The sequence below is a fragment of the Pagrus major genome, chromosome 15, assembly GCF_040436345.1.
Source record: "Pagrus major chromosome 15, Pma_NU_1.0".
NCBI lineage: Eukaryota > Metazoa > Chordata > Actinopteri > Spariformes > Sparidae > Pagrus > Pagrus major.
In genome coordinates this window covers 11,949,652-11,962,414 of record NC_133229.1, presented here as the reverse complement: position 1 = coordinate 11,962,414, position 12,763 = coordinate 11,949,652, and the positions used below count along the sequence as shown (strand labels likewise).

General features: G+C 41.1%; 1 protein-coding gene across 5 annotated transcripts in view; it reads left to right on the top strand.

The window, feature by feature from the left end:
• macrod2 (mono-ADP ribosylhydrolase 2) overlaps positions 1 to 12,763 on the top strand; it is a 432,177-nt gene that overhangs the window by 383,640 nt on the left and 35,774 nt on the right. For all 5 annotated transcript variants that reach the window (XM_073481704.1, XM_073481703.1, XM_073481702.1 and 2 more), the window contains exon 9: positions 11,900 to 11,978. In XM_073481704.1, the coding sequence (XP_073337805.1) occupies positions 11,900 to 11,978 (79 nt within the window). The remainder of the gene's footprint in view (positions 1 to 11,899; positions 11,979 to 12,763) is intronic.

Below are 12,763 nucleotides of genomic sequence, written 5' to 3'. Positions count from 1 at the left end.
GATCAGATCTTCATTCCACTTTGTAAGTTATGTCAAACAGCACCTCTGCTTTGAGGCTCGCTTTCCCATTTGATGTCGCCCACACAGCCATATGGTATCGCTCTCAGGATCAGTTTTTCTGTTTTTTATTTCCTGCCATTACGCTCATCCTGCGTCCTATTCAGCAGTGTGTAAATCTGCCATGACCTCACAGAGGCTATTGTGGCATTTTAATGTGAAAAGGATCACCTTCTCATTGTAACACTTGTTCACTTCTACTTTTCTTTAATTTTTGGGATATTTCTTTATCCGTTTTATTGCCTTGTAAGACACCTAAGGACACTTAAACCCTGCAGTAACTATTCCTCTTATCACAGGATGGTTTTAGGAATATAATGAGAGGGTTTAGATTTGGTGTGTGCGTCTCTTTCTATATGGGTGGCAAATGACAGACGGAAAAAAATAAGGCCATCTCTAAACTTGAGATAATGAGTGCTCCTCAGCTCATTGTGTCGCTGTTTGGATTTGAAAGTAAAAAGGGGCTTTAATGAACCTTTTCTTCGAGGGTTCGGTGCCAGCTCTAATGCAGACAGTGGATGAGCAAGAAGAAAAGGAAAAAAACATTAATATCTCTGCGCGAACATTGTGTTGGCATCTTGCAGGGTCTCTGTTGTAAATGTAACAAAGAGGTAATAGCTTCCACTGGAGGAAAGTGTATTCGAAGCGGAGTACTTTCTAATGAGTGTTCTCCTGACCTTCTGGCATTAACTTCCACATGAAAAAAAACACACAAAAAAACACCACATGTGGGTTAAACCTTTAGAGAACAGGCACAGTTATAAGCATTTCCATGTAGCAAGGAATACTACACCCCACACACTCTTCCACTCATCTGCATTATCATGTTCAGGTACTGGCTGGGTTAGCAGGCAGGAGAGCATTGTTAATAAGAATTCACAAGACAAAACTTTAGCATGTGTTTTTGTGGAAGAAACATGGACATCTTTTTGTAGATAAATTACAGGCCGCCAGTGCCCCCTCCGTGCCTCTCCGGATCCAGGTTTGTATGCAGTTCAGGCAATTTTATCCATAGGGAGCTGTGATTGGATTCCCATTCGTCTGGCAGCTTTCGTGCAATACTCAAACTGGAGAGGACCTGGCTGGATCACACCACATATTTCCTCCCAGGAAACCCCCTCAGAACCAGTCAGGCTCAGACAGGGCAAACATGCAGCTGAAAAGGAGAAGCCCGACGTGCCAGAGAAGCACACAGAGACACACATCGACTACTCCAAATCCTGCATACACTCGAGGGAAGACTCAAAAATGATTTATCTGAGAAGAAGAAAAGAGACATTTGTATTGTTTTATTTTCTTTAGTGCACATCAATGGATTTCATTTGTCTGGAAGTGTTTTCCCTATACAGTCTCTCCTGCTGGACCTAAAGGGGTTTGCCCTTGTTGTGTGAAAACTGTTTCAATCTGGCGAGAAACACACATTGTGTAATGACTTCATCAACACGAGCTGGGCGTAACGGCTTCAGCTTAGAGGATGTCTATACCTGGCTGCACACACCAGCCTCTGTCAGCGAGGGCTGAGTTGGCTCTTATTGGCCTCCTCCCAGAGACTTGAGCAGGTATTGACTAAATAGAAACAGGAAAAATGAAAATATTAGTGGACTTGACAACCAAGCAGGATAACCCCTGCGTGATCCTGGAGAGCAGATGAGCAGACACAGAGCCTGACACATCCGCACAAAGCACCAATCCTTCAATTTGACATGTAATACTGCCTATTGGTGGTCAATATGGGAATTGGGCGCACAGCAAAGGTGTCAAAGGCCGGACGTTGCTTTAAAGGAGCTCAACAGGAGGGATGAACTTGTGCAGAGAAAGATTGATCCTAGCAAGCATGAAACTTCAGAGCTTCAAATACCACTTTTGCTATGATTGTAATTTCTTCTGGAGACACACATTTAAGTTTGTAGAATTCAGTGTGAATTTGTACTTTGTTTCATCTTACAGTTTATGTGCCCTGTGAAGTTTTTCACAAACTGTAGTAAAGTGGTGCAACGTCTCGATGAGGGGATCTTCATATTGCTTTAATTTAAGATCTACCAGCAAGTGAATGAGGGCACACATGCACACCACTAGTACTAGCAGATTACAGCATAGCTCAGGTGCTGGATCTGTTTGATAATGTAGCAAGTTCTCTTATCTTCAAACAAAATGCAGAGCGACTAGGCTAATGCCTCAGTTTGAGTGAATACTTAGATTCTTGTGTTTTGGTTCATGAAAACTATTTTAAGGTTAAGCTACATTGATGCATCATCTAACCAATACAATTTCAAACCAGGAAATATATCATTTTTATAATTTTTTAAAGGCTCAGTGGTTTTATGCATTTTGCTCTTTGAATAGGTTGTCTTTCCACCTAAGCATTTGTTTTTGACTATTTTATATGTGTAAATAAGGAAAGAAAGAACAATAATGAGTTTAAAGCTCCTGTTACTCTAAAGCAGGGGCATTTTCAGGTCATACATTTTTTGCCAGGTGCCTGGATATTTCCTGAGAAAACATGTGTCTAGTGTCCATTTTCAGTGATATTGTTAATAAATTTGAACTTACACCATGCAAGGCTACATAATGTGGATCCATTGTTTTTTCCAGCTGACCAGCTAGGGGCAGTTACAGGTCATCTGCAGGCTCAGATTGTAACCTTTCAAATGATCCCCAAATCATGCCTATACTCCAAATAGTTCAACAACAGTTTAAATTTAGTTTGGGCTAGACTGGGATAGGCGTAAGGTAATTTTACATACATTTTCATTAATGGCAATGGGCACACTGGTTCTCCAGTGTGAAGGATTTAGAGGGATCTATTGGCAGAAAGGGAACATTATATTCATAATTATAATTTTATTAGTGTATAATCACCTGAAAATGAGAATCATTGTGTTTTCATCACCTTGGAGTGAGTTCTTGATTGATAGATTGCTTAATTTCATTTGACAATAAAGAAATGACTACAGTATCTGGTCTCCATATCAAATTTGCTGCTATTTCTGCTATTCGTCATCTTTTTCAAGGATTTCCTCATCCTTCTACAGGCATCTATGAACTGAGCTGTTGAAAGATGAGTTAATTAAGCTCAGCAGTCAACGTGCTTTTAAAATACTCAGAGACATCCATTAGTATATCTGACTCTGAGCCTGAAGGACAGTACTATATTGCTTTTTTTAAGCCTAACACTAAGTTTGGACCTTATACATTTCTTGTATGTTTGAACAAATTAACACAGAAACCCTCCCTTCACATTCACATACACACACATGCCTCATCAGCAGAGGTTGTTGTAGGCCATTGGGCTGTCCAGAGGTCAGATCATTACCAATGCAGCCATGGATCATAGATACAGCCCTCATATTAGTCCTTTCTTCATCATTCCCCTCTGACCTCGTCCGCAGCTGCACTACCTCTCATCTTTATGATTAGAAAATGGCCCAATCCTTCACGCTCACACCACTCCCCATAGACTCAACGCATGTATTCCATCATTATAATTATTTGACCATCCATATTAATTGACAAATTTGTCAGTGGAGTCTAGCACACCATTGGTCACATGCCAGAAAGATGCTCTAGTATCATGAACCTCAAATCTCAGGAGGCACTGGTGGTACTGACATTTCCCTTAGAGCTCCTCTAAGGTACTCACAAGTTGGTGAGGAAGGATTTTCATTACTGTCACTGGTTATGTACTACCAATCATTTAGTTGATGTCAGCTACTGTTCCTGTGGGAAGTTATTGACATTTTCCTTGACTCTGGTGGAACAGCCTTGCAGAGGTAAAACAGCCACTTTAGAATAGATTCAGCTGCGGTGTTCAGGGCTCCTATTGGCAAAATTTAGTGTAGATTTTAAAATCCATAGAGCCTGCCCCCCTCTTTCAGAAAGATTAAATATGAAAATGGTATAAAATGAAATACAGGGGATGAATTGTGCGTTTTTCCTGCTTAAACCTTGTCTGTCTTTTTTTTTTTCTTTTCAAATCAGATAGCACAGTGCTTCTGCTGCTGGCAGCGGGAGCTGGCAGGAACGGCTCAAAGCCTGTGAAAGTCAAATGCTGTCTCTTTCACTTTGAGTGAACAATTTTTGAAAATGTGAGCTAAAATGCTAGATGCCTCAAGCATGCTGTACTCCAATTTTTGTCTACAATGCCATGCAGCAATGACGCCTGAATAATACAGTAGGAACTATTTGTTCAGCTCTAATGTGTAAAAAATGTACGCGGCACACAGCATTTGTTGAATTAACATACAAATTGCTGATATATTATCTCATGGATTTTTCCCAATCTAGCAAGGCAGCATTTTCCTGTCAAAATGTTTTATATTCTGCACTGCATACGGCCTCAGAAGCAGCATGGTGATGTTTTACACTGATGAAATCACCAGGCAGCTTACCAGACTGTTATCACTTCTATTTAGTCACACTATTCTGAGCACTCATGCATAATTGTGTACATAAGCATTTACAAAAATCTGTCGTCTGTTAGCAATATTAAGCTGACTCCATTGACTACCCTATTGCCCTTATCATGATATAGTGAGCATCTAATGTCGACCGGCTTTGGGAAAGTAAGAGTTTGAGCTCAGCACTTTCTTCAAGGCTTTGGTCGTAACCATGCCTCCTCAAAGCCTGATGTCAGGCCTCTCCTTTGATGTATGGATGGAGGCGTTTTGTTCAAAGGGATAACCTTTTCTGGGCACTTCTTTGAAATGATAATTCACCAGCTTGCTGCAGGTGGAGCTGCAGCTCTCTCGGCAGACAGGGTCAATCAAAGTCAAACGGAGGAGCTGCTCACAGCTTCACCCGCACTGCCAGTGCCAGTGTCTGGCTGCCGCTGTCAGCTCTGCCACCAGCATAATCCCTACATCTGGTGGACACGACGGATGTCTTGGGTCAGATTTTAAGCAGCATTGTGGACAGAGAGGTTGTGCCATCATGGTCAGAGAGGATCTACGAATGTTTGTGTGTGTTTCTGTGTTTATACAGCTATGACTATAGATGCCTGTCATTATCCAAGCAGAGTTTTCCTATGCTTTTCCAAGCTGCAGCCTTTGTGTACCAGTGGTGAGGGGGACGCAGGTGTGTGTAATTACATCAGTAATAAGGCCTGGATATGGTCCACCTGCCTCAAAGTGAACCCTCTATCCAATCCAGCGCTGCTGACAACAAAGCGCTCCCTGATTATGGCTTTGATGATGCTGCTCGAAGGCTGTGTTTTATGGGGATATATTTCTGGCTCAGGAATAATTTGCTGGAATTATTCAATCTCACGAACAATGACATGTACTATCAGTGCATGATCACACATACAACACTCATATGTCATGTCAGGGATGAATAAATCATAAACAAAACAAACTGGATATGTGTATGTGTGAGCGTATGATACTCATGTATCAGTTCATTATGCCAAGCCACTATGATGCTGTCCAGGTTCCCTTCGGTCCAATGCATGCTAGTGTTTACTTACTACGACCTTCACCATAAGCAAATAAAGCAAATTAATGAATAATTTCAGCCAGTGTTAATACTAAATATCACTCTCCTGTCGCTGCTGTCCATCTGGACGCAGCCATTCAGGATCGTGTATGAGCTGGTGCCTCGGTAACGAGGCAGCACAGGACACATAGACACAGATCTCCCCTGGGTTTGGGCTCCAGCTGGAGCAGACATGCTAGGGCAACCTGTCCCTATTATTGTTTGTGACAGAATCAAGAAGGAAATGTAAGTAGCAAAAGTGCGTGCGTTGTGCCTGCACGTCAGGTTCTGCTGGCAGTGCCCCCAATGTAATTATGGGCATGGGTGGCCAGCTATGACAGCTCATCTGTTAGCCAGCCAGTAGGAGTCTGGGGCACCTGGTGAGCCCTGCACCAGAATGATGAGCCACAGACACACCAATTAAAAATCACATACAGTATTTCATGAGACAAGAGATTTGAGTAAAGGACACGTTCATGTTGTTTCATGCTACTCATTAACACCGAGGCTTCATGTATCTGCTACAGACTGACAGAGCTAACCATTCCACTTGTTTCTCTACATTTCATGTGCCATGCAAATGAGTTACAAAGGCATAGGTTGCACCCCTGGCATTATCATTTTAATTAGTCTCATCTGATCATATATTCATAAGTCAATTACAACTAACAGGCATTGGTTTTGAATTGATTAGGGGACGGATGAACAAAGTGTTCCGCAGAATGTTTAAATGAAATAATTGAAATAAGATCTTTAACCTGCATCAGTCATTATTTTACCGCTGACATTGACGAATAATGTCTGCACCTTAAATGAATGTCTTCACGGTGCAATAGAAAGTTTAAAAACGGCCCTCGCAGCTCTGTTGAAATTCAGCTGAGTTGCTCAAGTTTATCACTCAAAATATCACTTTGATTTTTACTTAATTAAAGGAATGTCAGAAAAAACGTTTGATGTTTTTTAAGTCCTTTTTCGTGAAGTCAACTGAATACTTAGCTTTTCTCTAATTTGGCTTTGTCTCCACTAAGTACAGGTCCAAAGAGCGACAGGTCAAGCCAACTACACAGTCTCACACCTTATTGTGCAGAACATATTTCTGTCAAGAGGACCATCCCGCCTATATGCAACCAGGGGACCCAATCATATTGTGCTCACCCTTTGGCAAAGGCCCTCCAATCAGGGATGAGTAATGACTAGGCAGACTAGCATGCCGTGATCCCAGCTTTCTAATTAGTCTTCCATTAACTTTTTCAACCTTGGCGGCTGCGGGGTGCAAACTCAACACACACACACACACACACACACACACACACACACACACACACACACACACACACACACACACACACATACATACACACACCTGGGCCTCTTCTTGAAAATCTAAAATCTAGTATAATAAAGTATTTAGTAATATATTTTTGCTCTGCAGTGCTCATTTAAATCATGCTCACTTTCACCTTAATTGGCTAAAAGACTACGTTGTGTTTGTTTTTTTCCCCCTGGGGCACCAATATAATATATACATGCAAATTTGTGTATCGTCTTTTCTTTTGTTTTGTATTATCATCACAAAAGATATCTACATATAGTAGGTGTGAAAGATAGTAATTTTGTATGTCATCATTAATCAACATGCTCCCAAACCATGTGTTTTAAAGTGTATACGATTAAAAACTGGCGCTTGTGATTTTGCTTCAGGCTACTATTCAAGAAATGCTCTCCAACTATTCATGGATTCTTCTTCTATGACTATTCAGTACTGTATGTGTGCATGGGGGAGATAAGCAGTCTCTGGTTGACTTTGAAAGAACAAACTGTTTTAAGTACAGACCGGGGGAATTTACTTTTACAAAGAAAAAGTCGCAGATCACCTTCTTTGTTGTGTTTCATTCTTCTTCATAATGTTAAGAAACCATGGCCAACTGTGTTTGTTTGGACGCAGACAGAATGTCAATGTTCCACACTGGCATCTCTGGTTTTTACTTGGCAACCTGGTCTGGCTGCTATCTGTCATAGACCATACAATGTGTTTCTGATCTGTAGCATAAAAGAACTTTACCCAGCCTTCTGCAGAATGTGGACATGCTGTAAGAGAAACTAGACAAAGAGACTGACAGAGAGGGAGCTGTGGAGGAGTCTACATGACATGGATCACTGTTTTTTAAACTGGAATATGTGAAGGGACTTAGGGGTGCAGTTTCAAAGTCACACAGTCCAACTACATTTTCAAACTGACATATAAATAGACATTCAATCTTAAATAGTTTGAATAGCTCTGTCGCATTGTTGAAAACACACTCATGTCGACCCTTCAGTGTTCAGCAGAAAATTTACTCTGCCAAAGAATTCCAGTCACTGCCTGAAAAAATGGATATATATTTAAAAAGAGTGAATCGCCAAAAAGACACCAACCACTACTACCTACACATGCAAGTTGGGGCAATGTTTGGTCTGTTTAAGCCAGGAAAACAACTCAAATAGGCTGTAAATTTGAATTCATACTTTTAATCAGCAGTGCCTAGTTTGACAGTCTGATCCGATTTTCGTGAGCCTGGATGGACCTACAGACCTCACGCAACTGGATAGACCTACAACCAATCAGAGTAGCAACACATTTTGACTTGTGACTGGACTGTTGACGCTTCTCTGTCAGTCATTGTATCAAACCCAGCCCATATTTGATATAAACGGTTGTCATCAGCTCAACATTGGCCAGGTCGGGTGAATATCTGCCTTAACGGAAGACGGGCCCGACGAATCTGCAAATACAACAGCAGTCTCTAGTTGTTCCCTAACTAACTACTACCTGCAAATTTATAGACAGTTGTGTCTCTGAATTGAAAGATGAACGTCATAGATTTTTCCTTAGTGACCATAATTTTCACCCTATCTGACCATTTGCACGATGAAGAGTTTCTTGCATGATTTGCTTATCTGGGTGGTTTTTTTTTCTCACCTGAGTGGACTTTATTTTGGATTCCCGGAGCTCTCTCCATGGCCATTTTCAATATACAAAATAAAATTGAGACTTTGATAAGCTGGACCTCTGGTTAGACTGCATGAACAACAGAGCTCTCTCCTTTGCATCCTTCGCATACAAAAAGTTGCATGACTTTTTGTATGCGAATCAACTTGGTGTGACAGTGTCTAACACAACATAACAATCCACCTTAGTGAGCTGGCTGAACAACGGTGCAGGTACTTCCTTGCAAAAGACAAGACGGACAGTCAGATTCAATATCCCTTTTCTGTTGTGCCTGCTGCCTTACCAGCATCTGAAGAGGAGAGCCTCATTGATGTCCCAACAAGTGGATCCATGAAGATTGAATTAATTCAGAAGTCTCTGCTAGATTTCTCGATAGGAGGACTGTGCACAGCATACCCTGCACAGGCCATTCGCGCTGTCAAGGCTTTGGTGCCCTTTGCCACCATGTACTTATGTGAGAGTGGGTTCTCAGCTCTGACAAGCATGAAAACAAAAAACAAGTACAGACTGTGTGTGGAAAACGATTTAGGACTTTCAGAAATTCAGCCAAACATTGCAGGGTTATGTGTGTCCTCTCAAAGGAGGGTGCGTAGCTGGAGGTTGAATGTCTGAAGGGGTACAGGGCTGTAAAAGTTTGAGAAACACTGACATGGATACTTACTGTAGATTTTCTGTTTTGTTTGGTTTCGTTGAGGACAGCTCGGAGTAATATTTCCCCTTTCCTTTATACACACATAGGAGAAATATACATCAACATCACTTGCATGTGTGTGTGTTTGCGTGTGTCTACATGTGCGCGCACTGGCATTTCTGTGTGTTTCAATGCATGAATTCATGATTCATCCTGTTTCACAGTGGGCAGTCAATTTTAGAATGGAGCTCCATAAAAGAGTAATGGAAATTCCTGGGGAGCTGCTGTCCTGTGGCCTCCCACCACCCAGTGGTATGCACTATCTTGGCGCATTATCACTTTTCACACAATCTGTTTGTCAGCGAGCCCAAGACTTCAAAGGAGACTTAAAGCTTTCTTTCATATTCGGTCGGGGTTAAGGGGTTGAGAGAGTGAGTCTACACTTTATGAACAAAGCTCCCCCAAGACATCTAGCAAAATAAAATGTTACCATCCTGGATGCAGCTCCTAACATTTACTCCAAAGCATGGATCATAAACTATTTATAGATATATGTCTGTATGAGCACCAGAAGGGTGCCTCTTTGAATCTGATCCTTGTGTTGGGCAGGGCCAGGAATGGGGCTAAAGCTGGTGAGCTCCCTTTATTCCACCATAACATCACTATCCTGCAAGGTGGAGGATAGGGGGTGGATAGCCACCATTACGGCTGTTGTGTAAAATTGCCATTATTCAGTCAAGCGATTATCTGCTGCCTGGTGCGTAATGCATCTCTGTGACTGTGACTGATGCCTGCAAATCTGAGACTGCGCTGGAGAAGGGTGAAAGTGAAAGAGGTGACCTCTTTCTCTGCAGTCTTTTAACAGCTCTGCATTTGACATTTTTAGACACATTATTACAGTATACAGTATGTGCACATAGCTTCATGTCAGTGTTTATAAACCAAGTATAGATCTGCTCTTTACAGTAGGATTTTTTTACAGTAAGAACTTGCAGAGCTGAAGAAAATCATGGTTTCTTGAATGCTATCGGCAGGATTTGCTAAATTTGTCAAACAAAATTAAATAGGTAAAATGCCTGTACATTATTTACATGTACAATTATACACCAATCAGCCAAAACATTTAAACCACCGACAGGTGAGGTGAATAACAATGATCATCTTGTTGCAATCAAATGTTCTTCCAGAGAAACCTTGGACCCTGGCATTCATGTAGATGCCACTGATGGGCTCGATCCAAAATGTCCCACAGATGCTTGACTGGATTGGGATCTGGGGACCTTAGAAGCCAGGTCAAGACCTTCAGCTCTGTCACGTTCCTGAGCTGTTTTTGTGGTGTGTCAGGACGCATTGTCCTAATGAGGGACAGCTGCCATCGTGGAGTGCTGTTGCCATGAGCAGGTGTACTTGGTCTACAACAGTGTTTGGTTGGTTGATTCATGTCAAGTGTCATCCACATGAATGCCAGGACCCAAGGCTTCCCAGCAGAACATTGCACTGCGATGACATGATCTTTGTTTTTTCATTTCACTTGTCAGTGGTTTTAATGTTCTGGCTGATCGGTTTATGTCGTATGTCTGGGATACTGAAAGTACCAGAGACCATAATGATCTTCAACTTTATCATCCACTTCTGTGTTGGGGCCAAAATCATTCAAGTAGTCAGGATTTATTTTCCCCTAGGGTGAAAACAAAATGGTTGTCAGATTTCTTCTGAGCCAACGAACAGAGATAGAATAACTCAAATATGCTGGAAGTTAATTAATATGTAATAATTTGTCATTATAAACTCCTTGTCAAGACTAAGAGCCAGTGAACTCATTTAAAGTGTCTGCTTTCTAATGTGTTTCTTTTGGAATCATCTTATGGCAGCCGTCGCTGTGCTGCATCAACAGCAAACCTAAGCTAACTTTGTGTATTGCAAGCACATTAAATGATGATTATCTGTACCAACAATATAATGCCAACACTGACTTCAACCTAATTGAATTTTATAGACCTTTTCCACAAACACACTGTAGCAGACAGACCTTTACTTTTCTTAGCAGTCATCGTATACAGCACATAGATTTCTTTACAACATGGTTAAGAAGTGAATTTCTTGTCACCTCCATGTCTATCTGGGATCAACAGATAGGACGCTATAGTTCATGTCGACCACCTAACTGTTCCAAAGTTGTAATTTACTCAACTTGCTGTTACACTGTTTTGTGAATCTCAGTCAAATAATTACAATAACGTTGTTTTCAATTTCAGAATTTGTTTTTTTCTTTTCAATATTAAATGTACTGACATTACGTAATAATAAATAATCATCGCTTTATGATCCTGAATAGTAGAGTAAAATTATTTATTTGCCATTTTCTCTTGTAATTTTCAATTCTTCTAAAAGATATTCTCTATTGCTCATCTTAAATGTTGCAACATCATGTCGTTGCACTTTGTGTGATACAGAGGCGGATTGCTCTGCCCTAACCAATTCACCCGTTCAATAATGCTTATTCTGATGTAATGTGCTGTAATATTCTGTAAAAGCTGTCAGAAGGTTTACTTTGGGTGGTCTTGATTGTGAGGGTAACTAATTAGATTTCTCAATGGCTATGATTGTCTCTTGCTGATACAGACGACTGTCGGCAGATCTAAATTTGTCCAGTTAGTTTTGCTGTCATGTAATTCACCAGAGATACCTTTCCTTTTTTGCAGTGAGCCTGTAAACTTATTTCTCTTCCGCCTCTTTTTCTTTCCGTACAGATCACACGGGTCATTTTCTGTGTCTTCCTCGAGACCGACTTTGCCATCTACAAGAAGAAAATGTCTGTCATGTTCCAAGGTATGTGTGTTTAATTCCAATTAACTGGTCTGCATATAATTAATTATGTATCATGACGTTTAATCTGTTAGCCATTGCTGGTTTGAGTTGAACTAGCTAATGGATTGATATGTGTAGTTTTACAAGGTCTCCTTTTAGAAATCTATAACCAAAAATATCACCACCTACCTAATGACCACCTGTGTAGACCTAGGCAGCTTTTCTACCTTGTGTGCCCTCAGAAACATCTGCAGCAAAAGATATCTTGCTCCTGGAAGCAGTAGTATAAGGACCTGTCAGGCTTGGGTGACACCTTTTTAGATGTAAGCAAATTCAATGCACCCATGTGGCCATTTGGGAGATTAATGGTGAGAATTTATGCAGACAGTTGGTAAAACAAGTGTCAGGTTCTCTATGGATTGCCTTAATAGGATTGGAATAGTTAGACATCTTGTCAGTGAACCAGCAGGCTGATATTTTACATAATTGTTGATATTCTGATGAGACTTTAATGCCAGATTTGATTGACTGTAATAACAGTCCTAGGGAGAGCAAGAACTAAAAAATTCAGGGATGCATAGCAACCACTGATCGTCCTTGGCTACTGCTCCTCAATTCTGTATGTGAAATAAACAAACATCCATTATCTTCCGCTCCCACTCGCATTTCTGTCTCTCTTTCAATTCCCTCCCCCTTTCACGCCATCATCTTTTTCGGGGGCCAGGAGCAGTCACCAGCTCTGATGGGGGCTCCACGGAGGATTGAGTTTAATAGCTGGGGAGCTGAAAGAGGCTGGCTGGCTTCGG